Below are 26,216 nucleotides of genomic sequence, written 5' to 3'. Positions count from 1 at the left end.
ACTCCTCCTTTCTCAGCAGTGGTGCTCATGGGCAGGTGACTGAAAGGAAGCAGCAGGAGAAACAAAAGAAGACCCAGATAATCCAAAACAGAGGCTTGGGAATGGCAGGCGATGGCTATGCACCATAAACGTTAATTTTCTAAATAAAAGGAGACTGAGCAATAGGGCACTGGAGAGCTGAGGGTGGACTCTTAGATTGTTTGAGGCTTAGGGAGGATGTCGGGGCTCAGATTGCATTGTACCCCGCCCCCACCCTCACCGGGAGCACTGCCCTTCCAACGGCACCTGTCTGCTTCCTCAGGCAGGAGCAGAGAGTGATGGGCACCGGCGGTCCTTCAGAGGTCTGAACTCCTGGACACCCTGCCCAGTCGCCGGACCTCTGGGGATCTTGGCCCAGTTTAGAAGATGCAGAGGATATAGCAGTGTCTGGGAATCAGGAGACTTAGGAACACACCTGTGTGAAGAGGCTTTAAGGACCCGTAAATCTTATCTCCCTTTGACATAGAGTCCTTTCCAACAGCTTGACGGCATTGGGTATTAAACTCCCAGCTCCCACTTGAATCTTTCCAGGAATGAGGAGCTCATCACAGCTGAGGCAGTCCACGTTCTGACAGCTTTGATGCTGAGAAAGTCTGTCCTTTGTTAGCATAAGGACTGCTTCCCTGGACATCTACCTACTGGTTATAGTTATACCTTCTAGAGCATTCCAGAATGACTTATCCATTCTTACCTCTCTGAGCTGCAATGTCCTTGTTCAGACTAGCTGATCTCTAGTGAGGCTTCCACTGTGCTGTTCCAAGGTGTCCCGAGCACCTCCGCCCCATGGCAGATCACTGGGGCATCAGGCAGAGGGGATCCAGTTCATGGAAGCCCCCAAGCCCAAGGTTCTTCCTGTGACTGGGTAGAGAAGGCATCTTTTCCCCTCGCCTCAGCTTTCTGGTCTTAATGCCCAGGGCTGCCAGTCTGGAAAAGGAAGTGGCTGGGTTGCGGGAGAAGATCCACCACTTGGATGACATGCTGAAGAGCCAGCAGCGGAAAGTGCGGCAAATGATAGAGCAGGTAAACAGGGCCCGTGTTACCACGCGTCACCTGCTCGGGAAGTCACCACATGGAGCCCAGCCCTGTTTTCCTGTCAAGTCCATGCTTTTGCTGTTCACTCTCTTGGGGAGCTTGGCTTATATTCCTTATATTAAAACATTTATGGCTACCAATTACTAGGTTTGGGTGATTGGGATTTGCTTTTCTCCCATCTTTCCCCTATGGTTTTAGTCATTTGCCTTTGCTTTCCAATGGGAAAAGAAGGAAAAGTTAGTCTCTCTTACACTTTGAAGAGTGCTGGTAAATGAATAATGAAGTCACAATAAACTCACTTATCTGTGTGCAGATTATCAACCTTTGTACCTCACGGCAGATTTTCTGCCTTTCCCCACCTGAGCTTCAGGGTAGCATACTCAGGATATGGCATTTTGCAGAATTGTCTTGAGAACTTAAAACCCTCTAATTGGGAGGGCATATTTGCTGCATGTCAGCTCCATGAGTACTAGGATTTTTCTGTTTGGTTCACTGCTATTTCCCAGTGTCTAGAACAGAGCCTGTCACATAGTAAGCACTCAACAAATATTTCTTTTTCTTTTCTTTTCCTTTTTTAGATTTTTATTTATTTATTTGAGAGAGAGAGCACAGGGGAGGGACAGAGGGAGAGGGAGAAGCAGGCTCCCCGCTGAGAAGGGAGCCCCGACGCGGGGATTAATCCCAGGGCCCTGGGATCATGACCTGAGCCAAAGGCAGACGCCCAATCAACTGAGCCACAGGCACCCCAACAAATATTTCTTGAATGAATAAATAATTTGTATTTCCCAACATCAAATGGAATGGGTTTTGAGCCATCCATGATTTTGGATCATCAGGATGGTGTTCTCACAACCCCTCCCCTCACGCCTGGGATAATCAAGAGCTCAATATCGACTGAAATGAGGCTTTTCTAGAAAAGCTAAGCAAGTTGTGTAAGAGGTGCAAAAGTCTGCCTTATGTTTCTGCTGGCTCCCCGGCAGCAGGGTGAAGTTCGACGAGTGTGTACTGAGTCATTTCAAAATGAACCCCATTTTCTCCCACATCTTTGTAGCTCCAGAATTCAAAAGCTGTGGTCCAGTCAAAGGACAGCACCATCCAGGAGCTCAAGGAGAAAATTGCCTACCTGGAAGCAGAGGTGTGTGCACTGGGCAGCCCTGGGAAGGGAGCAGGCTCTTGAAGACAGGACTGTACATAGGGAGGGAGAGATTCTGGAGGGCTCTTCGTCCTGTCTGGCTGCTGCTGGGAAGTGAGTATCTGGGAAGATTGTTGACGTGCAGTTCAGTTGAGTCAGTGTTTTCTGAGAACCTTCAGGGAGTTACGGTGGTAAAACCTGTCCCCACTCTAAAGGGACACATCATCCCTGTGTGAGCCGCGTGCCATGGGCTTAGCAGAGGAGGTGACAGTGGAGCTGGGCTGTGAAGGGGGAGGCGTTCTGTAGGAGGGCTCTTGTCTTCTCCACGGCTAAGGTGATGGCCTCGATCAGCTCATGAGTTCTTCTTAGTCTAATTTCCACCTTTCCTGAGAGCTGGGGAGGACAGCAGGGAAGGATCAGTGTTGCACACAGTTCTTGAGGGGAGGAGGCAGGAGCGAGAACTGGAGGAAGAGGGTGGTCGGGAGTGGTGAAGATGAGGGGTGGGGGGAGAGGGCAGCCTGGTGGTGGCACGCATGGTAGGGGTGGCGGTGACTGCAGCACAAACAGGTGCAGAGACCAGAATGAGCTAGTTAAATGTCACAAATGGCCAACTCTGACCCCACAACTTGTATTACAGAATTTAGAGATGCATGACCGGATGGAACACCTGATAGAAAAGCAGATCAGTCATGGCCACTTTAGCACCCAGACCTGGACCAAGACTGAGAACCTGGGCAGGTGAGTGGGCGTGCCTGTGCTGGGGCCTGGTGAGAAGTGAGGGAAGAGGGACAGAGCTGTGGGGAGGAAAGCTTTAGTGCTGAGGCAAGGGCAAGGCTCTTTTAAATCCCGCTTATGCTCACAGTCTCTAATCTGACCTGTTCTCCACCTGAACCATTTTCTAACCAGGTCAGAGTAGACACTGATAGCACAACGCCAGGGAGGCCCATGAACAGCCTCTGGACACAGATGGACCCCCTGCAATTGTTTGCAAAAATCATGAAGGTGTAGCAAGTGTGTATTTCTAGAGAGAGGGCCTTTTGTTTCTAAGAGACTCACAGAAAGGTCCCAGACTTTGAAAAAAGTCAAGACTCACAGCTAGACCCGCTTCTCAGTCCCTGTGTTTCCATCACCCCTGCCCCCCAGACAGCAGCATGACCCCCCGTATCTTCTCTTAGACGCTGCTGACAGTCAGTGTTTCGAGGTGTGGACGCGAGGGGGCCGATGCGGGAGGTGGCCGCGTGTGGGGCGGGCAGCAAGCAGCACTCAGTGTTTCTGGCTTTCTTTCAGCGTGAGGATATCCAAGCCCCCCAGCGCTGATAAGCCCCTGCCTCTTATCCGAGTGGTGGAAACATGAGCGGGAGGAGCCGGATGCTGCTCTTGGTGCTACCTGTCGCCTGCGGAGAAGCCTGCCAGCCCCGCAGGCTCTTCGCCCCGACTTCGACTTCCTGGCCGCTCCCGGGCTGCACTCAGGGCTGGGCAGTTCACGTGTCCCACTCTTCCCAAACTCCTGTCCCCCGTCTGCTGGGCAGACAGAGGGTGAACACTTCCTCTGGACACCGCAGCCCTCGGGAGGACGTTAACCGGCCAGCAAGAGCCAGGGCAGTATCCTTATTCCTGTAGTTCCTGTTTTTCTCTGTAGCAGAGCCTCCCTTCTCCTGTAGACTGGAGCTCAGCTGGCCCAGAACGCAGGCCGTCACTGGGTTGGGAGCCTCACCCGGCGATGCCGGAGGCACCGCTGTCCACAGCGATGGGAGGGCGGCCCGGGGGCATGAAGTTCCCTCCACAAACACGGCTCAGCTCTTTGCAACACGTTGTTTGTTTTCCCACTCGCCCCGCCCTTAGCCCCTGCTGAGCCGGGCCTCCTACGGACAGACACAGGGCGGCCTGTCATGGCCTGGGCAGAGCCAGCGAGCCTCAGCTTTGACCGGCCAGCCTTGTCTTCCTGGGAGAAGGAAATGTGCATTCCGGGAGTAGCTTTTAGTGGAAGGATTCTGTAGGGCCACAGGTAGTTCCGTGTGACTTCTCTCTGCTGGGAAGCCTCCCGGCATCTCAGGGTTTTCCCCTAAGATGCAGTGCAAGGTACACGTCCGTCTTCTTGACTCAAGAGCCTAAAAACTGTTTTCACTGGGTTACATCAATTTCAGTGAAACTCTCATTGTATTTATTTTGCTAAGTTATTGGTGTTTTTCTTTACATCTCACGACGGATTTAATACCAGAGTTTTACAGCCTTCTTTTGTGGTGTTTGGATTTGCTCCGTGCTGGGAAAAATGTGTTCCCACTTCTCCTACCTCCTTCTTTCCCTTCCTCCTTCAAACCTGATCTGAACTTCAGGAAGGCAAGCATATTTGCCCTGAGGCTTTGGGGTCTGAGTGTGTGTTGTTTGGGGGGGAGGGGTGATCAGGACTCTCTTGGGTGGGATTGAGTTCTTCTCCTCAGCCCTCTGCACCCTCCGCTCCACAGTCAGTCTGTTTTCTGGCTCTGAATGACCCTGACACTCATCGTGTTTTCTTTAGGGCTCTTCCTGCAGCCTCAAGGAGGAGATAAGCATCAGAATGTGGTACTGTAGGGCACAGAAACATTCAAAGTCAACATGGATCAAATCTTTAGGTTCTACTTGGCTCAGAACCAGAAGCCCGACGTCTGTGTGTTTCTGTGTGTCAGGACTGGGCTGACAGGCCGGTGCTGTCCAGAATGCTGTTCTGGTGTTCCGCATTCACTTTCCTCATTTGTAAAAAGAGGGGTCCGGATGGTCTCCATGGGCCTGTCCAGTTCTGATGTTCTTTCCTGTGGCATAGTCTTTGTATGGCAAACTTAATAAAATATGTTAATGTGTCTCTTTGAGCTGCTGGCCTGTTCCCCCGCCGCCCAACCCCCCCTCACCACCCCCAACTTTCCTGGGAGGATGAAAAAACATGATTTTAATGCCTGTTGAAGATGGGCCCCCTGTTGTCCACATCTGGAAGGTGTGGGTCAGACAGCCCAAACACTAAAGGACTGTGGCATTCAGAGGAGTTAGAATGTCCCTCTTAAGCAGCTCAGCTTTGTGGGCTGAGTCTTCACTGTAGGAGGTGGCCCTATCTGGGGTGGTGGCTTTGTGGGAGCCCTAGGCTTGGCCAGTGTGTGTCCTCCTCGATGGGAGAAGAACTGGTCACAGTGGAGGTCCTGTGACTACTTAGAGATTCACCAATCAGCATGGGAGGAAATGGAGCCACTCCAGGCCCTTGGCGGAAACGCCAAGCCTCTGGAAATGCTGACAGCAGCCGTTTAAGGGTTTCTCTGGGCATCGTTCAATTAGTCCACTGCTCTTTTTCTTTCTTCCTGCCAAGAATGTAGTTGACTGCAGAGCCCCCAGGGGCATAGCCAAGTTTACACAAATCTTTTCTAGACCAAAGAAACTAGAAATGCAGCCCCCTTTGTCCCTGGCCCCTTCCTTCTAGTTCCCCTTTCCCCTTCAATGGGAAGAACGGAAATTTTTCTCTTAGGACTCTTCTTCCCCCTTCTGCTTGTCAGCGACTTCACACCCCAGGTTTCAGAATGCATTGGAAACCTTCCATTCCAGACCTGGGTTTGTCTTCTGACAGCCCAGGGTTCTCTTCTTTCTTTGGCAGTCTTGCTTGGCAGGGGTATAGCTAGACTGTGCTTGTTCGCAGAGTGTGAAGAGGGTGGAAGTGGGGTGGGGTTGCCTGTGGCGCCAAGACTTGCAAGGCTGGAAGGCAGGAGTGAGTGTGCTGCCATACAGGGAAAGGGAGGCTCTCAAGCTGGGCCCCCAGGGCGTGGTGGGAAGAGCAGAGACTCGGACTGGAGATAAAGAAGGGGTCTGGAGACTAGAACTGGGGCTCTGAGAGGGTCCTTGGACCGAGACGCGCCTCTGCTGTGTATTTGCCACAGTCTAGTTGTACCACCACCGAAAGGAGCAGGGGCTTGCCCCCGAGGCTAAGGAGCGACTCTGGGAAGAGAATGCCGTGGGAAAGATCGTTTATACCTCAGCCGCCTTTTCAATGGAGAGCCGAGACGGGAGGAGGAGATAGAGCCCAGAGCCTGAGGAAGGGTGTGGTGAGCAAGCGGCTCCTGATTTCAGCAACCTGTTTATTGCCTGTGTTAGGTCACTGGTAAGCCAACTCTTCTGCGCTGCTTGAATATTTTGTGGAGCGAAGATTGAATCTGCCTGCCCGGGCCCTTTGCCACGAAGGCCTGTTTCTTTGAGCTGGGTGCTGAGAGCTGCCCGGACACGCAGCCGTCAGCACCCAGCTTCCTGCAAGCCTGCGTCAGCCCCGACGTGGGAAAATCAGGTTGCAGGAGCACGCCTTGCCTCCTGCGTGAAAAGCCCGGGAGGGACATGGTATTGCAACCAGGAGGTGCATGGCAACTTCTTAAATTTGTATTTATTTGAGTTTTTATTTAAGTTCCAGTTAATACACAGTGTAATATTGGTTTCAGGTGTACAATTTAGTGATTCAACATTTCCATACATCACCTGGTGCTCATCTCTGCATTTCTTAATCCCCATCACGTATTTAACCCATCCCCCCACCCATGGCAACTTTTTTTTTTTAATATTTATTTATTTGGGAGAGAGACAGAGATAGAGCACGAGTGGGGAGGAGAGGGAGAAGCAGGCTCCCTGCTGAGCAGGGAATCCGCTGCGGGGCTCGATCCCAGGACCCCAGGATCATGACCTGAGCCAGAGGCAGTCGCTTAACTGACTAAGCCACCCAGGGGCTCCTCGGCAACTTTTTTTTTAAAACGAAATTTCTAAAGCCCAAAGTTGATTCGCGCATCTTCATCTCTATTTAAAAGACTCTTTCACTATGAAGTGTTCCAAGATTTACCCTGGAAAGATGCTTTGATACGATATGGCTTAAAACAATTTGACCAAGGAGGGCAATGTCCCTCGGGGTCCTGAAGCAGCTCTTCCTCTTTAATGAGCTCTTCAGTATGTGTTGCTGTTTTTTGTGGGGCTTCTAATAATCCCCTGGGCTCCCTCATTCCTCAGAGCCAAGCGTTGCAGAGCTGGGGCTTGAGCTTGTTGAGGCTCTGACCCAACAGCAGATGTTAGCCTAGGGCCCTTGGACTCTTTCATGCTTGATTTAGCACTCTGGCTTTACAAGGAGAGATTGTGTCCTATCTTCTCTGTCCCAGTTCTAAGCACCGTGGCCTTGAAACTCAAAGTTGGAGACCTAAATATTCCCTAGACCCTCTTTCTCCAGGCTGAGGACAAAGGAGATGTTTTTTACAGGTGAGTAATTGCTAGCTCCATGTGCTCTGCGGGTTGGCAGCGAGACTTCTTTGAACTCTGAAATGTGTGTGACCTTTCTGCCGGAATCTCTCTTCCCCTGGAGCCTTCTGGGACATGGGACTGACGGTGGACGGTGACAGGATAATGCATTTCCTGACAAGGTCTTGGTCACCAAGTTGTAGACCACAGGATCTCAGTCAGCTGAGGGGGAAAGAAGTCACTCCCCCCTCATCACTTAATCGGCCAATTCAGTGCTAGGCCTTTCCTCCCTCTACCCAGAATACTGTCTGCAGCAGTTTTGGGACCCTTATACCTGTTTTTTTGTCTATCTGTATGTGTATGTGTGTGAGCGGGCCTGCTATGTAAAACATATTGTGGGGAAAAAAATTTGAAAAACACTGGTGTTTAGGAAAAGCTCCATTTTCCACCGATGTTTCCTCTGTACACACAGGACACTTCACTTCACCGAACGGGTAGGATTTTCCCCACACCAAACCACTGAGGATGCCTGCTGGGTGTCCTGCAATTTAACTCCATTCTGACACCATCTGCCCGGAGACACCATCCTATCCCTCAGGGTAAGGGCTCAGCCCACAAGGCTGCTCTCCACTTCAGATGCCAATCGCAAGTAGCAGGTCCCCAGGTTCCCACAACTTCTGTCTGACTTGGCTACAAATTGGAGGTTCCCACAACCGCTTCTTTAGCTTCGATTCATTTGCTAGAGTGGATCACAGAACTCAGGGAAACATTGAAGTTTACAGTTTATTACAGGACATGATAAAAGATACAGATGAAGAGATACCTAGGGTGAGGTCTGGGAAGGTTCCGAGTGCAGAAGCCTCTGTCCCCATGGAGCTGGGGGGTGCGCCACCCTCCAGGTGTGCATGTGTTTGCCAGCCTGAAAGCTCTTGGAACCCCATATTATTGGGGGTGTTTGGAGGCTTTCTCAAATAGGCATGGTCCATTATTAACTCCATTTCCAGGCCCTCCCCTCTCTGAAGAATGGGGGATGAGGCTGCAAATGCCAAGCTTCTAATCATGGCTTGATCTTTCTGGGGACCAGCCCTCATCCAGGAGCTTGCCCAGAGTCGCCTCACGGGAACAAAGATGCTCCTGGTGTTCTTTTATCATTAGGAAATCACAAGGGTTACAGGAGCCCTGTGTTAGGAACCAAGGCCAAAAACCAAATATTAGAACAAGAAATGTTCCCAATGCTCTTATCACTTAGGATATTACAAGTGTTTTAGGAGCTCTGTGCCAGGAACTGGGAGCTGAGACCAATATATGTATTTTTTCTATTATCTCACAACTGGTCTACAGGGCAGACCTCTCTCCTTGGATATATTGTAATCTCAGGGTCAGGAGGACAGGAATTGACTACCTTCCAAAATATCTCCCCTATTCTCTTTCTCTTTGTAAAAAGAGTCACTCTCTTCTGTGATTCAGGCTAGAGACTTTAAAGCTGTCTTTGACTCCTCTTTCCATTCCTTCATCTTTTGTGTCCAGTTGGTCAACATGTCCTGACGCTTCCTTGTTTGAAAAATCCCTCAGACTCGCCTCTTCTTGTGTCCACAGCCTTGTCTCAGCCAGTCTTGAAGGCTGGACTGCCTCAGAAGCCGGTGCCTGCCGGCTCTCTACCTTCTGGTCTAACCTACCCCAAGCCCATCCTCCTTACCACCAGCATTTGAATCTTTCCCAAATACTAGTTTCATCCTATTAGCTGGGGTTATTCAGCCAGGATGAAAAAAGGCTGATGGGAAACAGGACAGTCTCCAAAGATGAAAATCTATCCTGTAGGAGGAGGGGCAGGTTTACTCCATTGGCTCCAGAGGGCAGAACTCAGGTCTGTGGGTGGCTTTAGTGTGAGACATCCAAGAAACAAAAGAATGCATTGACAAGGAGAGAGTCGACTGGACTGTCCTGTCCAGTTGGCAAGTTTCCCTGCAGACACCAGTAATAGCCCAATTAGAAAACACCCTGAAATATAAAATACCTAGAAATGGAGTGCCTATGTGGCGCAGTTGGTTCAGCGTCAGACTCTTGGCTTCAGCTCAGGTCATGATCTCAGGGTTGTGGGCTTAAGCCCCGCAGTGGGCTCCACGCTCAGCAGGGAGTCTGCTTGAGTTTCTCTCTCCCTCTCTCTCTGCCCCCCCACCCCATGCTCGCTCGCTCTTAAATAAATAAATAAATAAATCTTTAAAAAGGTACCTAGAAATCGCCTTTATTGGAAATGTCAATGAGCAATGTGAAGACAATGACCAAATTTTGTTGAGAAATATGGGAAAAGTCAATGAAGAAAAACTTCCCTGGCTGGCAAAGTTAAGATTGTAAAGATGTCAATTCTTTCTTAATTTATTTTCAGGCTTTGTGTAATTACAGTGAAAATCCCAATAGAGTCCTTTTAGAATTGGATATAATTATTTTAAAATTTATCTGGAAGAATAAACAGGGGAGATGGCAAAGAAAATGTTGAAGACAGAGCTTAATTGGGAGAAGTATTAGCCTTGGCAGATAGTAAAACATTATATAGCTTATACATCAATTTAACAGACTGGCTAGGCAAAAATAGACCCAATTTTATATTAGCATTTAAAAAGAACAATGGGAGGGATGCCTGGGTGGCTCAGTCAGTTGAGCGTCTGCCTTCAGCTCTGGTCATGGTCACAGGGTCCTAGGATGGAGCCCCATGTCGGGCTCCTTGCTCAGCAGGGTGTCTGCTTCTCTCTCTCCCTGCTCTGCCTGTCGCTCCCCCTGCTTGTGCTCTCTCTCTCTGACAAATAAATAAATAAAATCTTTAAAAAAAATAAAAAGAACAATGGGGAGAAAGGCATTTGAATAGTTGGTTAAAATTTGGGGTGTTGGGGGTAGGTAGGGGACTCTATCCTTATATAGTACAACTAAATAAATTCCAGGTAAATTAAATATTACAAGTTAACTGTAGAAAAAAAATAATTTAATAACTCTGAGAGGAGATCCATTCAGAATTTTAGTACTAAAGGTCATGAAAGTATATGTCAATTATACCTCAATAAAAAATTTTAATTCACAAAAATGTGAATTCTGAATTAAACTAAAGGCCAAAAGAATGAGGAATTATTAGTGACAGAGATGATGAAAATGTAATATTTTTACTGATAAGCTCAAACAAATTGATAAAAATACTAAGATCCCCTTAGTCCACTGGTCAATATAAGAATGGATAGTTCATGCACATATTTATTAAGCTCCCACTCTGTGCAAGCCATCTAGCCTTGGTCTGAGGATTCCAGTAGGGTGACAGCAGTCAGGGAGACAAGTGTGTCAAGTGGGATAATGGGGGTTGCAAGTCCAATTGGCTTAAGCAATAAAGGATCAGTCTTACGGTTCAGGTGACAGAAAAGTCAAGAGATGCTGTAGGCCCAGGGAAGTGTTCATAGAGTACTTTGAGGTCTCACTAAAAACCTGGGTTCATTCTGTTTCTTCTCTCTGCGCCAGAGATTTGTTGCAGTGCTTCTTGTAATAGTGTGAAATGGGAAACAACACAAGTCCAACAACAGGGAAATGGGTCCAGTGCATGAGGATGTGGCTTCCCTGGGACATTCTGCATTCACTACAGATGGCCTTTATGAAGACTCTTTCGCATCAGAGAACAGTGCTGAGAATGTTAAGTGACAGAAAGTAGGGCACACCATTTTATGGACACTTACTACAACTTTGCAAAAGAAAAAAATGTTTCTAAAAAGGCTAGAAATAAATACTCTGAACCACTCATCATGCTAGTGCAGCGCGGTTTGTCGTTCCACTTGGTTTTTGTTATCTTGATTTCCAAATTTCCTATGGCGTTCATTCTTTTCTCTCCAGCAAGGCTGCTTCCCACACTGCCTTCGGCTCATGCGGGGATCAGTCCTGTCTTTGCACATTTTCTGGTGTTATTTCCTTCACCTGGAATGCCTTCCTCTTTTGACTTAGTAACCCATTAGATATTTACTGATAATCAACACAAGGAAATTGTGCAGCGTATGGAACATAACTTACATGAAAACACTTTGTAAAGTGCTTTACAGCTGTTAGTTTTTATTGTTAGGAATTAAAAAGGAAGAAGAGGGGGAGGAAGAGAAAGGCACCTATTATTTGCACAGTATTGTGCCAGGTGCTAAGGGAGGTCAGACTGGAAGAATCCAGAAGCTTACCATCTCGTCAGGTGGGTGGGGGATAAACAACAACATGTGGAATGCTAACATGAGAGAGGCCGTGAGAGAAGGATGGGGAGGATGTGGGGTTAGAAGAAGACCCTGAAGGATTTGGTCAGATAGGGTCCCAGGCAAAAAGAAAGCCCGAGTTATAACTAATCAGCCTGTGCGGGGGGTGGTGGGGGGTGGGCACAGCTGAAGAGCCCTGCAGAGGAAAAGTAGTGGGGGACTAGGGTGGGCACTGCCCCCAGAGCCTGGACTCTGATCTTTACAGCAACGGCTCTCCAGTGGAGTTTTTTAAAACTAGTATGAAGGTTTCAGGGGGCCAGGGGTCTTCACTTGTTCAACACTGAATCCCTAGTGTATAGAAGTGTGGTTCCTGGCACACAGTAGATACTCAATAAATGTTAGTTGAAGGGAAGTGGGAATGAAGGCTAATCCCAAAGAGGTGGATGACACAGATTGAAAGGTAAAGGCTGGTGGCAGACAAGTTAACAGATGGCTAGGCACCTCCAGGTATGAAGTAATGAGAGACTGACTTGGGCTAAGGGCCACGGAACTGGAAAGTAAGGGACTGCTGGGAGAGTCATTTGGAAAGATGGGATAGGTCCTGGTGACCAACTGAACGCAGGACATGGAGAGAAAAGAATCAGAGATAACATCAAGGAAAGGCACTTATGCTTCCTCTGCCAGGAAGTCTTCCCAGAATTCTCAAGCCCGTGCTGTGTGTTCCCTTTCTGAGCGCAACACAAATAATCTGTATTACCCCGTTTTAGGGTGTAAACATTATAATCCAGACTTTGCATGTTTCCCCAACTAGACTGCAAGCTTTTAAAGGTCAGAGGTATCTCCCATCCCCCCAATGCCTGACCCTACTGCTGCCCCAAGTAGATGCTCAGTAAGTCTTTACTGATTTAGCAGAAACCTGTATTCTCCTCTGTGCTGAAGAGGGCACTTTACTTTTTTTTTTTTTTAATTGTTTTCATCTTCTCTCTTAGTTGGTTCCAGGGAGTGAGGAGGAGGTACATCCTGAGTACTAATAGTTTTCCCATGGAAAAGTCAAGTGCCAACTATTGGCATTGCCACCAGCAATGAAGAATTTCATCCATTCATTTGTTTGTATATCGGGTTTGTCATAGGGGAAATAGTGTAGCATAGAGCCTAAGCCCCACACGGGCTTTGGATCTTCCTTATAATCTTAGATCTGTCATTTACTGGCCATGCTGGTTTGGAAAATGTATTTAATCTCTCTTAGCTTTAATTTCCTCATCCATAAAATCAAGATGATAATGTCTACCTAATAACATTTACTGAGTGCTTACCATGTGCCAGGCACTGCCGTTTAATTCCCATTTTACAGATGAGGAAATGGATATGCAGAGAGGGTAAGGATGCACAGGTAGGAAGTGTAGAACCAGGAGCCGGTCATAGGCCATCTGATCGCACTGCTCTCGTGCTTGGTGCTGTGCTTTATAACCTCATAGGTGTGGCGGTGGTCAACACAAAGCCAGACGGAAGGATCACATGCCACGTGTCTGGCACACGGCAGACACTGGATATGCTAATTTTGTTAATATTTTTGAGCATCTAACATGTCAAAGGTAAAGGCTTAGGCTTTGGGTATGTGAACAGGCAAAGATACACTCTGCCCTCAAGTTGCTACCAGTTCGGTAGTGCCACCAGATATTTGTGGGCCAAGAAGCAAACAGACAATCATAAACTACCACTGCTAAAAGAAACCACACAAAGCATAGAACTTCCTCACTTGACAGGAGAACATTGAGGCCCAAAGTGGGGGTGGGGGTGAGTCACTCAAGGTGGAAGCTTGGACAAGAATCTAGATCTCCTACACTGGAATGCTGGGTCCTTGGCCTAAGAAAGTGTCCAAAAAAGGCAGGAGATGGTCCTTATCCAAGCTGTGTGCACTTACAAAGCAGCTTTCCTTGGGGAGCCTAAGATGGCGTGGGGCTGTCACGGACAGGTGGAGAGAAGCCCATCAGATCTTCTCTGCTCACCTGGCTTACCAAGTCTGCAACTCTTTAGCATCATCATGTCTTTCTAAACTTCAAATGGCAACTCCCTCTTCCTTCCTTGTCTTCCAGTGAGGATGGGAGTTCCATTCCAGGCTACTTCCCTAACAGGGATGTGTCCTTGGCCAAGTGACAGAATCTCTCTGATCCTTGGGTTCCTTTTCTTAAAAAAAGAAAAAAGCCAAAAAAAAAAAAGGTTGGTTGGACCAAGGTCCCTTTCAGTTCTAAAATGGCGTGGGTCTTGTGGGGAATGCATTCAGAGCACATTTACTCAGTAAACCTGAAAAAGAGAACTTTTTGTTTGCCAAGTGGAGGTACCGATGCACCTCAGGTTGCAGCCACAAGAGGGCAGCAGGTCCCCAAGCACCTGCGCAGGTGGCTGCGGTGGGCGCTGCGGGAAGAGAAGCAGGCTCTCTCCTATACCTTGCGTGGGGTCCCGGGAGTTTTCCTGTTGTAAATGCCAAACTCACTTCTTTAGCAAAGGGCAGCCAGCCAGGTTGGGGCGAGACAAGGGAGCAATTTTGCAAATTAAGTCTAGCACCAAAGAGATGAAAGACAAGGCCTAAAAAGAAATTGGATTCTAGGAAAGTAAGTATTTTATGAAAAATTGAAAATGCATCCCTGTCCTAGTTTAAGTTGCCTCTAGCTCACATCAACAGAGGCACAGCTTTGAGAAGAGCTGGGAGCATTTTACAGGCTGATAAAATGTTTGGCAGGCTAAAAGGTGATTTTAAAAACTTATTTTTGGGGGCGCCTGGGTGGCTCAGTCGTTAAGCGTCTGCCTTCAGCTCAGGTCATGATCACAGGGTCCTGGGATCGAGTCCCGCATCAAGTCCCGCATCGGGCTCCCTGCTCCACGGGAAGCCTGCTTCTCCCTCTCCCACTCCCCCTGCTTGTGTTCCCTCTCTCACTGTGTCTCTCTCTGTCAAATAAATAAATAAAATCTTTAAAAAAATAAAAACTTATTTGTGACGCTCATGTGTTAGACCAGCATTTCCTAAAGCTACTTGAGAAGTTTCAGTTTATTTTGCTCATGTTTAGTAAGCCCTTACTCAGGAAAGAATTATTTCTGGAAGTTTCCAAAGAGCTCAGCCAAGCCAGCACTATTTTTTTTTTTTTTTTGAGAGAGTAAAATAACCCAAAATATCATGTGTCATCGAATGAAGAGCACCAGCATGGGCACATTAATGTGTGGAAAGAGGAAGCTCGGTGAGATTGTTGAGGAGGGCTGGATACTGGCTTGGCTTATCCTCCTCAGAGTTCCAACCAGCAATAATCACATTTCAGATCATCACAAAAGCCCATAGATTCCAGATGACCTGCCCAAGGGCCTTTTCAAATATGTAAAAGACCTCGATTCCTTGAGAAGTCAATTCCCATTGGAGATTACAATCTTGCAAAACTTCTACAACACCCACAGAACAAAACCTTAAGGCTATGAGCCTTATATAGAAAGAGAATCTTGCTTCATTATCAGCGGTAGAGCTAGAGCTTCAATCCTCCCCTCCCCCCAACAGGGCCATGAAGGGGTAACATTGGGATTAAGCTGCTCACTGCCTTACTCATCCAGCCTCATTTCTGGACCTCCACTACCTTGTGAGTTTCCAAAACACACTGTGTCCTTCCCCACCTCTCTGCTTTTGCATATCCTGTTCCCTCTGCCTGGCACTCTCTGCCTTGCCTTATCCTTCTAACAAGCTTCTATTCAACCTTCAAAACCCCACTCATGACACCGTTTGGTGAAGTCTTCCCTGACTCCCCCGAGAATCCCCGACAGTTAATCAGTGCTCCCATAGCAGCTGGTACAAAACTTATCCCATCTACAGTAATTGTTTTCATGTCTGCCTCTCCCCCCAGACCTGAGAATTCCTAATGGGCAGGGCTGATGATTTATCTCTGTGTCTGAGCCCTGGCCCAGTGCCTGGCACGTTGTGGACACTCAGCCAATGCCAGCTGAACAGACATGGATTCTCTTTCCTGTAATCAGCAGGGTGTTTTGCAAGGCGACTGACCAGGATCACAGAACAAAACAAAATCATTCCTGGAGGGAGCCCTGGAGCACTGCCCGGTATCAGGAGTTAAACGCAGAAAACTGCTAACATTCAATGTTTGTGCTTTGGAAGGCACACAGCATTCAAAGCTTAATGGAGGCCATTTGCCTAGAATCTATTTTAAGAAGAAGATTACAAGTAAGGAGAAATTTTTTGATCATGTGATTAAGCTCTGGGATGTGAATTTAAGGGAGTGATGGGTGCTCCCTGTTGAAGATCTTCATAATCTATATATTTTGGAAAAGACTTTTTGGAGTGAGTAGGTTAAATATGAACAGAGACTTCTGATTATAAGTTTATGTAACAGAACTGCTCAGCTCTGGGCACTGGACATGGGGTGGGGCTTTGGTAGCTTCCGGTGGAATGACGTGGCCCTCCATGAATGGGTGTTGGGGTTGGATACATAACTGTCACTTCTCTGCACAGCTCCTCACAGCTTTGCCTCATTTGCAAACATCTGAGGGATTAGTAAATATTAGTAGATATGTGTTGTCAGTAAATAGACTTTGTGAGAGCTGCCAACACCTGCTGGTGCTAAGTGCTTGTGCTTCTCTCTGGCTCCTTCCGAGTCTTCCTCTCTGCCTCCTTGTCCCAAAGGCTTTTGGCATGAATGTGGGGAGATCCAGCTGTACTGAAAGAGGACTAGGAGACAAAGGAAGAAAGGGGCAGGTAACCTTCAAGGGGAAAGTAAGTGAGTATCGTAGTTGGTTCCATTCTGTGCAGGGGGTTCCCTTGCAGGGCACTTTTGGGGGATGGAATTTCTTGAACTGCACGTCAGTCAGAACAACAGTGGGTTTGAGAACAGAGGGAAGGATAACACATGAATGTGAAAGAAGTGATTTCTGAGGCTAGGAAATGATTCTCACCCACAAATTAAAATGGGCAAAAGTCCAACATTAGGTTATCAGAGAGAACCATGAATTTATGTTGTACATTTGTACCTTTTTCAAGTTTAGTGCAATTCCTTCGTTGTATATCTTAAATAGCCTCACTATTTTATTGAAATGTTTTTATTTTGATAAAATAGACATAACATAAAACTTAACATTCTAGGGGTGCCTGGGTGCCTCAGTCGGTTAAGCATCTGCCTTCCACTCAGGTCATGATCCCAGGGTCCTGGGATCGAGCCCCGCATCGGGCTCCCTGCTCAGGGGGGAGCCTGCTTCTCCCTCTCCCACTCCCCCTGCTTGTGTTCCCTCTCTCACTGTGTCTCTCTCTGTCAAGTATATAAATGAAATCTTAAAAAAAAAACAAAAAACAAAAAACAAACTTAATATTCTAATGACTTTTAAGTGTACGATTCCGTGGCAATAAGTATATTTACATTGCTGTGCAACCGTCACCACCATCCACGTCCAGGACTTCTTCATCTTCCCCAACTGAAACTCCGTACCCATTAAACACTAACTCCCCATTTCCTCCTTCCCCAGCCACTGGCAACTACCATTTCACTTTCTGTATAAATTTGAATACTCTAGGAATCATATAAGTGGAATCATACAATATTTGTTCTTTTGTGACCAGCTGGTTTCACTTAGCACGTCTTTCAGATTCATCAGTGTTGTAGCATGTGCCTCACTGGTTTATTATTATTATTTTTTAGAGGGGGGGAGGGGCAGAGGGATAGGGAGAGAGAGAATCTTAAGCAGGCTTCATGCCCAGCACAGAGCCCCATGCAGGGCTTGATCTCACAACCCTGATATCATGACCTGAGCCGAAATCAAGAGTCGGATGCTTAACCGACTGAGCCACCACTGTTTCATAAGTGTATCCTGCAAAATCTTATTTCTTAAGGTATCTCCATGTATAGATTAAGTAGGCATCATCATCTCTAGTTTACAGTCGGAGAAACTAAGTTGAAGAGAAGGTAAGTGCATCAGATGTGACTGGCTGCTTCTCCAAATCTATATCCCCCTGTACTCTCTCCCTCACACCCTTCTTTCTTTTGGCAGAGCCCCGATTTTGTTCTCATATTTACTGGCAAGCTATGCCAGGGACTACTCTTAGCTCCATGAGTAAGTCTTGATTAGTTTGAATCAATCACAGTAATTTCAGTTCCTTTGCCAATGACTGGTTTAGGTGATACACTTTTGGCCAATGAGACATGAGAGGAAGTTGATGCAAGACTTTTAGAAAGAGTTTCTTTGCTTTTACAAATAGACACAAGAAGAAACTTCCCATTTTCTGCTTCTCAAAGTGGTCACGTGTGTGCGTGACGCTTGGAGCTCAGCAGCCATTTTTGCCACCATGGGAGGAGTTAGCCAAATGTTGAAGTGGCAGAGGAGAGAGATGGAAGGAATCCGATCCTTGATGATATGAATAAGCTGCTGAGTTAATCAACACTGGAACTCCCCACCTTAATCTTGTTATTTATGTGAGATCATAAATTTCCTTATTGTTTAAAGCACTTTAAAATTTTCTGTACTTGCAGCCAAAAACATACTGAATGACATGTTAAGGATTACAGCTAAACAGGAATGCAGAGGATGCAAGTCTCACTTCCTTTTTCCACTGGATGACGCTAATGACTCAGGATTGGTCTTTTTGCTATGTGATCTCCCAACCTACTATATTATTTCTGAACTGTAGGCTCTGGGAAGTAATTTCTGGGAAAAAGGACCTGTGGAAAATTAAGTTCGATTTTGAGGAAAAAGTGGGGGGCACTGGAGAAAATGAAGAGAGACACAGATAACAGAGTGACAACTGCCTAGGGACTTACGACTGGAAGGATGGTGAAAAATGTTATTTGGGCATGACCATCTGAAACATAACAGGTGTGGTGAGAAGGGCTGATGGAAAAAAGCCAGCCATTGTGGCTCTAAGAGCCAGGGAGCTTTTCTTTCCAATGGGAAGCCCAGCAAATCTCGGAGAGATGGTATATAGCAAAGTGGGAGACAAGGGCATGATATGAAGATGGCCAGGTGAAGGGCTTTGAAACATTACAACTACAGGATGCTGCTAGAGAAGTAACATAATTATAACTACATACTAAGCTGACACCTAAGTTGAGCCCGTGGTAGATTGTACTAGCTACTTTTTATAGTTTACCCAACAGCTTTCTTTGGGCATGTGACCTGGGTATGTGATCCAGTTTTGGACAATCATAGTTCTTCATTGTCCAGGCAACTTTAATTGGTCCAGGTGATGGGCACATGAAAGGGCCAAAGTCCTTCCCTCAGAAATAATATATGGATTTTGAGAAAAATTAGGTGTTTTTTGCTAATAGATAAAGAGAAGCAGAGATGAACAAAAATGAAAGGCAGATGAAAAAGAATTAGGTGGCCCTGAGTTCTCTGTGTCTGACCCTAAGGCTGTGGTTCCTATAGCACTTGGTTTAAATCAAGGAGCCATCCCAATGTGGCAGATTATATTTTTCAGTGACAGCCACCGTGATATAGCCCATCCCACATACTCTGATTATGTTGCAAAATTGACACTCTTCTCATCTAGTGGTTGTGTCTGTGTCCCCTCCCCTTGTACCTGGGCAGAACTTTGTGACCACCAGGACCAAAACAATATGGTAGAGTGATGTCATGTGACTTTCAATGCTGAGTCATAAAAATTCCATGCACTACTGCTTTATTCTTCCAGGACATTTGACTTTGGAACTCGGATACCACACTTGAAGAAGCCAAGAAGAAGAAACCACATGAAGATGCTATGTGTGGGGGTCAGGCCATCAGCCCCAGCTAAGTCCCAGCAGACAGCCAGCCTCAATGCCAGGAGTAAGACATTCCCAGATGACCTCAGCCATACAGTCACCCTTAGCTTTTGAGTCCTCCCAGCTGAGGCCCCAGGCACTGTGGGACAGAAACCAGTCATCCCTATGTGTCCTATCTGAATTCTTGACCCACAGGGTCCATAAACATAATAAAATGATGGTTTCATGCCACTAAGTTTTAGGATGGTTTGTTATATAGCTACAGTTAACAGGAATACCCAGTGTCCTTAGTTATGTGAACCAATAAATTCTCTTCTTTTTTGCTTAAGCTAGTTGGAATTAAGTTTCTGTCACTTGCAACTAAAAGACATTTGGTTCATATACCCTTTAGTCTGTAGGTGTTATTCACTTTGGCAAATCAGTTATTCAATTTACCAATAAATAAATAAATAAATAAATAATTTTTCATGTGGTCTTCATGGAGAAAGTACAGAAAAAATAGTGAGAAGGATAGAAGACTCAGAATTAGGAAAAAGGGTCTAAAAAAAGGGCCCTCTTTTTGTTTTCTTCAACCCATGAGTCTATGGGTAATGACAGGCCTTATTGCCTCACTTAAGCCATTTAATTATTTTTCCCCTAGTGTTGAGTTCTGGCCACTGATCTGCTGAGTGACCTTTGAGAAGTCATCATACATTGCTGAGTCTATTTCTTTAGAGAGAGGTAGTGGAAGGAGCTATTTCTTCATCAGAAAAATGAGGGAATGGGGCTAGATGTGATATCCATTATTATACATACTAGTGATAACTATGTACTAAGCATTATGTTAGGTGTTTTTCACATATCACTCATTTTACTCCTATACAGCAGCTGTTATTAGACACTTTCTAGTCCTTTTCTGGACTAAGATTTCATCAATACTCCTTCTCTTGTGCCTCTCACCCTCTGAGGACACGTCACGTGTGACAATTTCCTTGTTTTCCAGAAACTTACGTTCAGATTAGAAAGGTAAAGCTGGACTAGACATCAAATTATTATGGTCTAAACTGAGTGGCACACCATAAATATGACAGGAATTACATTTGTTATCTGCTGCCATGTAACAGATGACCCACAATCTTAGCAGCTTAAAACAACACACGTGTATTATTTCATAGTTTTTGTGGGTCAGGAGTCTGGACTCAGCTTAGCTGGGTCCTCTGTAGGGTCTCACAAGCTTGCAATCAAGGTGTTGGCTGGGCTGTGTTCCTTAGCGGAGCCCAGGATCCCCTTCCAAGCTTATGTGGTCATTGGCAGAACTTCTTATAGGCACTGGACTGAGGGCCCCTATTTTCTTGCTATCAGCTGGGGGCAAGTCTCCTCCTAGAGGCTCCTGCAGCTCCCTGGCCTTCTCCACAGGCAGATCAGAACATGGCAGCTTTCTTCCTCAGAGCCAGCAGGAGACTCTTTCATCCTAGTCTGCTAAGAAGTGTTATATAATGTAACTGTCGGTATGGGAGTGACACACATCACCTTTGCCACGCTCTGTTGCGTAGAAGAAAGTCACAAGTCCTGCCCACAGGCAAGGGGAGGAGATTACACAAGTGTGTGACTCACTGGGAGGTTGTGGTAGTGGGGGGGGGTGTCACTGGAAGGTGTGTTTGCCACAGGAATTTAGAAAAAAGATAAGTCAGAGAGAATAGGAATCCTCAAGGGAGGCTTTATGGAGGACTTAAGCTGGAGTTTAAAGGAGGAGTAGAATTTAGACCCACAAAGAGGGAAAGAGAAGAGGCTGACCATCTAGGATCAAAGGACTATACACATATGAGCAAAGGTGTGAAGGTGGGGTTCTCATTTAAGTTAATGCCCACACAAAAACCTAATGGAAACCTGCTGACTTTTTACATCACAAAGGATAGGAGGAACTTCTTTTCTTTCTTTCTTCCTTTTTTTTTAAAAAATATTTTATTTATTTATTTGAGAGAGAGAGAGAGAGGGAGAACAAGCAGGGGGAGCAGCAGAGGGAGAGGGAGAGGCAGGCTCCCTGCTGAGCAGGGAGCCCGACGCGGGGCTCGATCCCAAGACCCTGGGATCATGACCTGAGCTGAAGGCAGACGCCCAACAACTGAGCCACCCAGGCGCCCCTCTTTCTTTCTTCCTTTCTTTTTCCCCTTCCTTCCTTCCTCCCTCCCTCCCTCCCTCCCTCCCTCCCTCCCTCCCTCCCTTCCTTCCTTTTTAAAGATTTTACTTATTCATTTGAGAGAGAGAGCAAATGAGCAGGGAGGAGGGGCAGAGGGAGAAGCAGACTCCCTGCTGAGTAGGGAGCAACTCCAGGATCAAGACTTGAGCCAAAGTCAGACGCTTAACCCATTGAGCCGCCCAGGTGCCCCTCCTTTTTTTTTTAAAGAGTTATTTATTTATTTGAGAGAGAGCTGGAGGGGGGCGGTTTGGGGGTGTGTGGGGGGTGTTGGGGGCGTGGGGGGGGCAGAGTGAAAGGGAGAGTCTTAACCAAACTCAGGCTGAGCACAGAGCCCCAGGCAGGGCTCCATCTCATGACCTTAAGATCACGACCTGAGCCAAAAGCAAGAGTGGGACGCTTAATCGATTTAGCTGCCCAGGAGCCCCAGAACCTTTTTCTCTCTTTAACCAAAAGGAAGCTGGGTAGTGAAGAGAGTCCTGGCCGTTGTGTCAGAAAATTTGGGTTCATGGTTCAGTTCTGCTATAAACTAGCAGAATGATTGGGGCCTCTAAGCCTAGTTTACTGTGGATGCTTCTATTTACGTTGTGAGGACTTTGTAAGCTCTTGGGTGAGAAGTGCTCTGCAAACTTTCTGGGTCCCATTTCCAAAGGCAGCTTAAGCAAGTTCCAAGACCCGCTCTCTCCAAGGCCACACCGCTCTCTCGGAGTCCTCTTTCTCAGTCATCCTCTTTCTCAGTCCTCACCAGGTCTCTCTTCAAGTCTCCTGAATGGCTGGAGGGAGGCACTCCCCAGGTTCTGGCCTTGGCACCCTAATCACTTTGTTATCCGCTCTGCCTGGTGCGCTCCTCCACCACCACCCACCACCCAGGGCCCACGCTCACCAATCCATGCTCGCGCCAGACCCCTTCCCCAGCGCCGGACTCACACGTCCAACCAATGACTCATCCTTCCCTCCTGGATCTCCCCCAGACCCCTCAAATCTTCCTCGTACCCAGAACTAGACTCATCGCCCTCCCTGCGAGCCTCTTCCTCTTCCACCTGGTCTTGGGAAATCACACCATCAAGTCTGGGCTCTTAGGCCATTCTTTTCTGCCCTGCCCTCACACCTGAGCTCCAAGGGGTGCCAAGTCCTCTCTGCCCGGTGTGGCCCTCCCGTCACCATGGCCCAAGCCTCCCTCTCGTCAGTTCTCGTGGGAATCAGGGCACCTAGTTCTCAGCGGATCCTCCTGGCTCAGTTTGTTCTCCACACTTCCTGCAGGATGAACTTTCTCAAGCACGAATTTAATAGTATGTCCGCTCTGCTTAAAAGCATTCAGAGGCCCCTAAATATTTGGGAATGTGATTCTTGCCCACCTCCTCTGTCCCCTCTGCTCCAGTCCTACTGAACTACAGTCAGTTCTCACACTACACCATGTTCTTTCAAGTCTCTGGGTTTGAATGCTCTGTTCCCTCTGGTCAGAAATAGCCCACCACACCATCCTTCTCTGCCTTGCCGGCCCTTCTCATCCGTGATTACTCAGCTTAGCTGTTCCTTTTTCAAGGCCCCTCCTATGGGCACTCTTGCCAGCTTGTGCAGGCCTTTATCACAACTCTCATTACTCCAGAGACCCAAAGCCTGCGGTGTAATTGTTTTTTTCTTTTGCTCTCTTTCTAGATTGTGAGTTCTCGAGAGCAGTAACGGTGTGTTATTTTAGTTTCTTATTTTGATTCTCTGATCACCTTTTCTTCCAGTCTGATCCTTTCTACATATTTTATGTATTTATTTTTTGAATAGGTAACACATTCATCTGTCTAAAAATTCAGAAGTTACAAAAAGCTATATAATGAAAAATCTCCCTTCAACCGCTGTCCCCACTCCAGTGGTCCAGTCCCCCTCCCCAGAGGCAATCAATATTATCAGTTTCTTGTGAATACTTCTAGGGATATAAATACTTCTAGAAATAAAAACATATCTATGGTTCCCCTTTTATACAAAAATGTTATCATGTTCTACAGACTGTGCTGTACCTTGTTTTCACTTATGTACTGTATCCAGGACATCATTTCATTTCAGCACATAAAGAACTTCCTTATTCTTCATTTTCAGTTTTCCATTGTGGTTGTATCCTAAGTTAATCAATGAACATTAGGTTATTTCCAGTCTTTTGCAAATACAGATAATACTGCAATGACTATCTTCACAAAAATGTCACTTCACACATGTACAAGTGTGACAGTAGAATGAATTCCTAGAAGTGGAGTTGCCAGACCAAGGATTATGTGCATTTGCGAGTCTCACCATGCCATACTGCCCTTCATGGAGTTTGTAGATAACATCTTATTTATCTTTGTATCCCTAGCCACCACTGCAGAGTCTAGAACAGAGCAGGCATTCAGTACATTTTTTGTCAAATAAACAAATGAAAAAAATAGCTCTTTCAGTGGAAGCTCCCTTTTTCCTTTCTTTGATGTCCTTAGTGGATAAATTCCTGCCCATTCAGAGCTCAGTTCAAACCAAATGATTGTAGAGTATTATTGTAGAGCAAAATTCTTATTATTCCAACTTGTATTATTTTCCCTATTTGCGCAGTTAGTTGACACCCTTCTTCATTAGGTTGGTTATAAAATAAGGTCATACTAACTTTTATGTTCTAATATAATAACTGAATCCTCATCCCACATACTGTGAGATGTCTTAATTATTCTACTACTCTCCTTCCCCAGATCCTGAGCAATTGCTGGAAACCCATACATGGTTCCCAAATTCTTTCAGGGGGTTGCTTGTTGCTTTTATTTTATTTATTTATTTTTTAAAAGATTATTTATTTGACAGAGGGAGAGACAATGAGAGAGGGAACACAAGCAGGGGGGAGTGGGAGAGGGAGAAGCAGGCTTCCCGCTGAGCAGGGAGCCTGATGCGGGGCTGGATCCCAGGACCCTGGGATCATGACCTGAGCCGAAGGCAGATGCTTAACGCCTGAGCCACCCAGGCGCCATGCTTGTTGCTTTTATAAGTCATCAGACCTCTCTCTGCAAGGTAACTTTTACTGTCTTTTTTTTTTTTTTTTAGATTTTATTTATTTATTTAGTGGAGAGAGAGAGTGTGGGGCGGGGGGCAGAAAGAGAGGGAGAGAGAATCTGAAGAGGACTCTGCACTGAGCGTGGAGCCCAACCTGAGGCTCAATTGAAAGACCTCGAGATTATGACCCCAGCTGAAATCCAGAGTGAGACACTCAACCGACTGAACCACCCAGATGCCCCACTTTTACTGTCTTTTTTAAACTGTGAATCCCTGTTGCTCCTCCTGGATTGTTTATTAGCTGTGTGGCTTCTCTATGCCTGTTTATTCATCTATAAAGTAGGGCACATTATAGGATTGTGAAGATTAAATAAAATTATAGATGTAAAGTGCTTAGTGTTTGGCACATGGGAATGTTGAGAGAAACAGTCCCTCATGGGTCTGTCATGCTTCTACCCATCTTCCTGGGTATGCCAAAAATGCAAGACCCTGACTGCTCTTTAGCAGGGTCAATTCTCAAGGTTGTGTTTATAGTGAGCAACTTTAAGGAATGAAGTAATGTCTCCCTCCAGGACAGAGAACAGGTTTGCTCACTGCTTCCTATAAAATGGCAGGTTTCCCAAACTCAGTGTTCCCTCAGCTGTGGTGTAAATCCACCAAATAAGTGCACAGCATTCATGTGAGCCCTTCTTGTCATCCCCATAAGACTTGGGGGAAGAGGAATTGACACAAACGTGCTGAAGCTCATGTTGCTTCCTGTGTTGTAATAGTCCTTTGTCTCCAATCCAGGAATTCTGTGTCTTTTTGTCAGCATCCACAAAACAGTAACAGACTAACTTACTAGCCAGTCAGTAGGGTAAAATAAAATACGAGTACTAAGTGCTTAAGTAAGCTATTTTCATTATTTTTGCTCTTGCTCTTCTTTCTTGCCTTTGCCAGGCATTCTGAACACTATCTGTGAACGTGCATTTGGGTAGGTAGCCGAAAAACATCAACTGCTGCCATTGGCAAAGAATTCTACCGTGCTGTTGGGGAAAACAAAATAAATTAGAAATAAAGGTAACTTCAAAATCATTGCCAGATTTAAATTCTTATTTGGCCCTCCTAATATCCAGTTCTAAATCGCTGAGACCACAGTTTTCTCTGCATACGCTTTTTGTATATTTGGACCATAGTTTTTATGTAGTTGCAATACATGAAAGTTGCGAAAAAATAACCGGGCCTTAGTTCCTGTTACCTAATAGCTGGATGACTTTGGGCTCTCTACGGTTCAGTTTCCAAATAAGTGAAATAGAGAAACGAATTCATGATCCAGTCAGCTCACAAGGTTGCTGGGGCCACGGAATAAAATAATGTATGTGAACACAGAAGGTACTGAACAAATGAGTTGTTATAATTTAAGGTCACAAACGTCAATTTATCCTAATATTATTGCTTTAGAGGCTACGAAATGAGTTATGAAATGAAAGAAAAAACTTGCCCCACGTCAACAGCTGAATCAGTCCGCCGCACTCGGTGCTGGGTTAGCGACTCAAACTACAACTCCCGGCAGGCTTTGTTCCCCAACTGCGTCACATAACCTCCGCTCCGGCCGGGGCTCTGCCCTCTCCTCCGCCCCCACCCTCCAGAAACTACAACTCCCAGGAGGCTCCACGGGGCCCAACCGTCCGTTTTCCCCCCGCCCCCGGCCT

The 26,216-nt window shown here is 46.5% G+C and overlaps 1 protein-coding gene and 1 long non-coding RNA gene across 6 annotated transcripts in view; one reads left to right on the top strand and one right to left on the bottom strand.

Moving 5' to 3' along the window:
• The window catches only part of TUFT1 (tuftelin 1), a 43,837-nt gene extending 38,791 nt beyond the window's left edge, over positions 1–5,046 (top strand). For all 5 annotated transcript variants that reach the window (XM_078072438.1, XM_078072437.1, XM_078072439.1 and 2 more), the window contains 4 exons: positions 954–1,059; positions 2,123–2,206; positions 2,841–2,941; positions 3,491–5,046. In XM_078072438.1, coding sequence (XP_077928564.1) covers positions 954–1,059; positions 2,123–2,206; positions 2,841–2,941; positions 3,491–3,557 — 358 coding nt within the window. In that variant the 3' untranslated portion in view covers positions 3,558–5,046. The remainder of the gene's footprint in view (positions 1–953; positions 1,060–2,122; positions 2,207–2,840; positions 2,942–3,490) is intronic.
• On the bottom strand, positions 1,055–26,150 carry LOC144381866 (uncharacterized). The gene is made up of 3 exons (XR_013447916.1): positions 26,006–26,150; positions 23,535–23,633; positions 1,055–2,596 (listed from the first exon to the last, which is right to left on the bottom strand). It is a non-coding gene; the product is annotated as an uncharacterized LOC144381866 (long non-coding RNA).
• Positions 26,151–26,216: the final 66 nt, after the last annotated feature.

This window comes from Halichoerus grypus, chromosome 5, assembly GCF_964656455.1.
Source record: "Halichoerus grypus chromosome 5, mHalGry1.hap1.1, whole genome shotgun sequence".
In the NCBI taxonomy this organism is placed as follows: domain Eukaryota; kingdom Metazoa; phylum Chordata; class Mammalia; order Carnivora; family Phocidae; genus Halichoerus; species Halichoerus grypus.
This window is presented reverse-complemented; position numbering and strand designations above follow the sequence as displayed.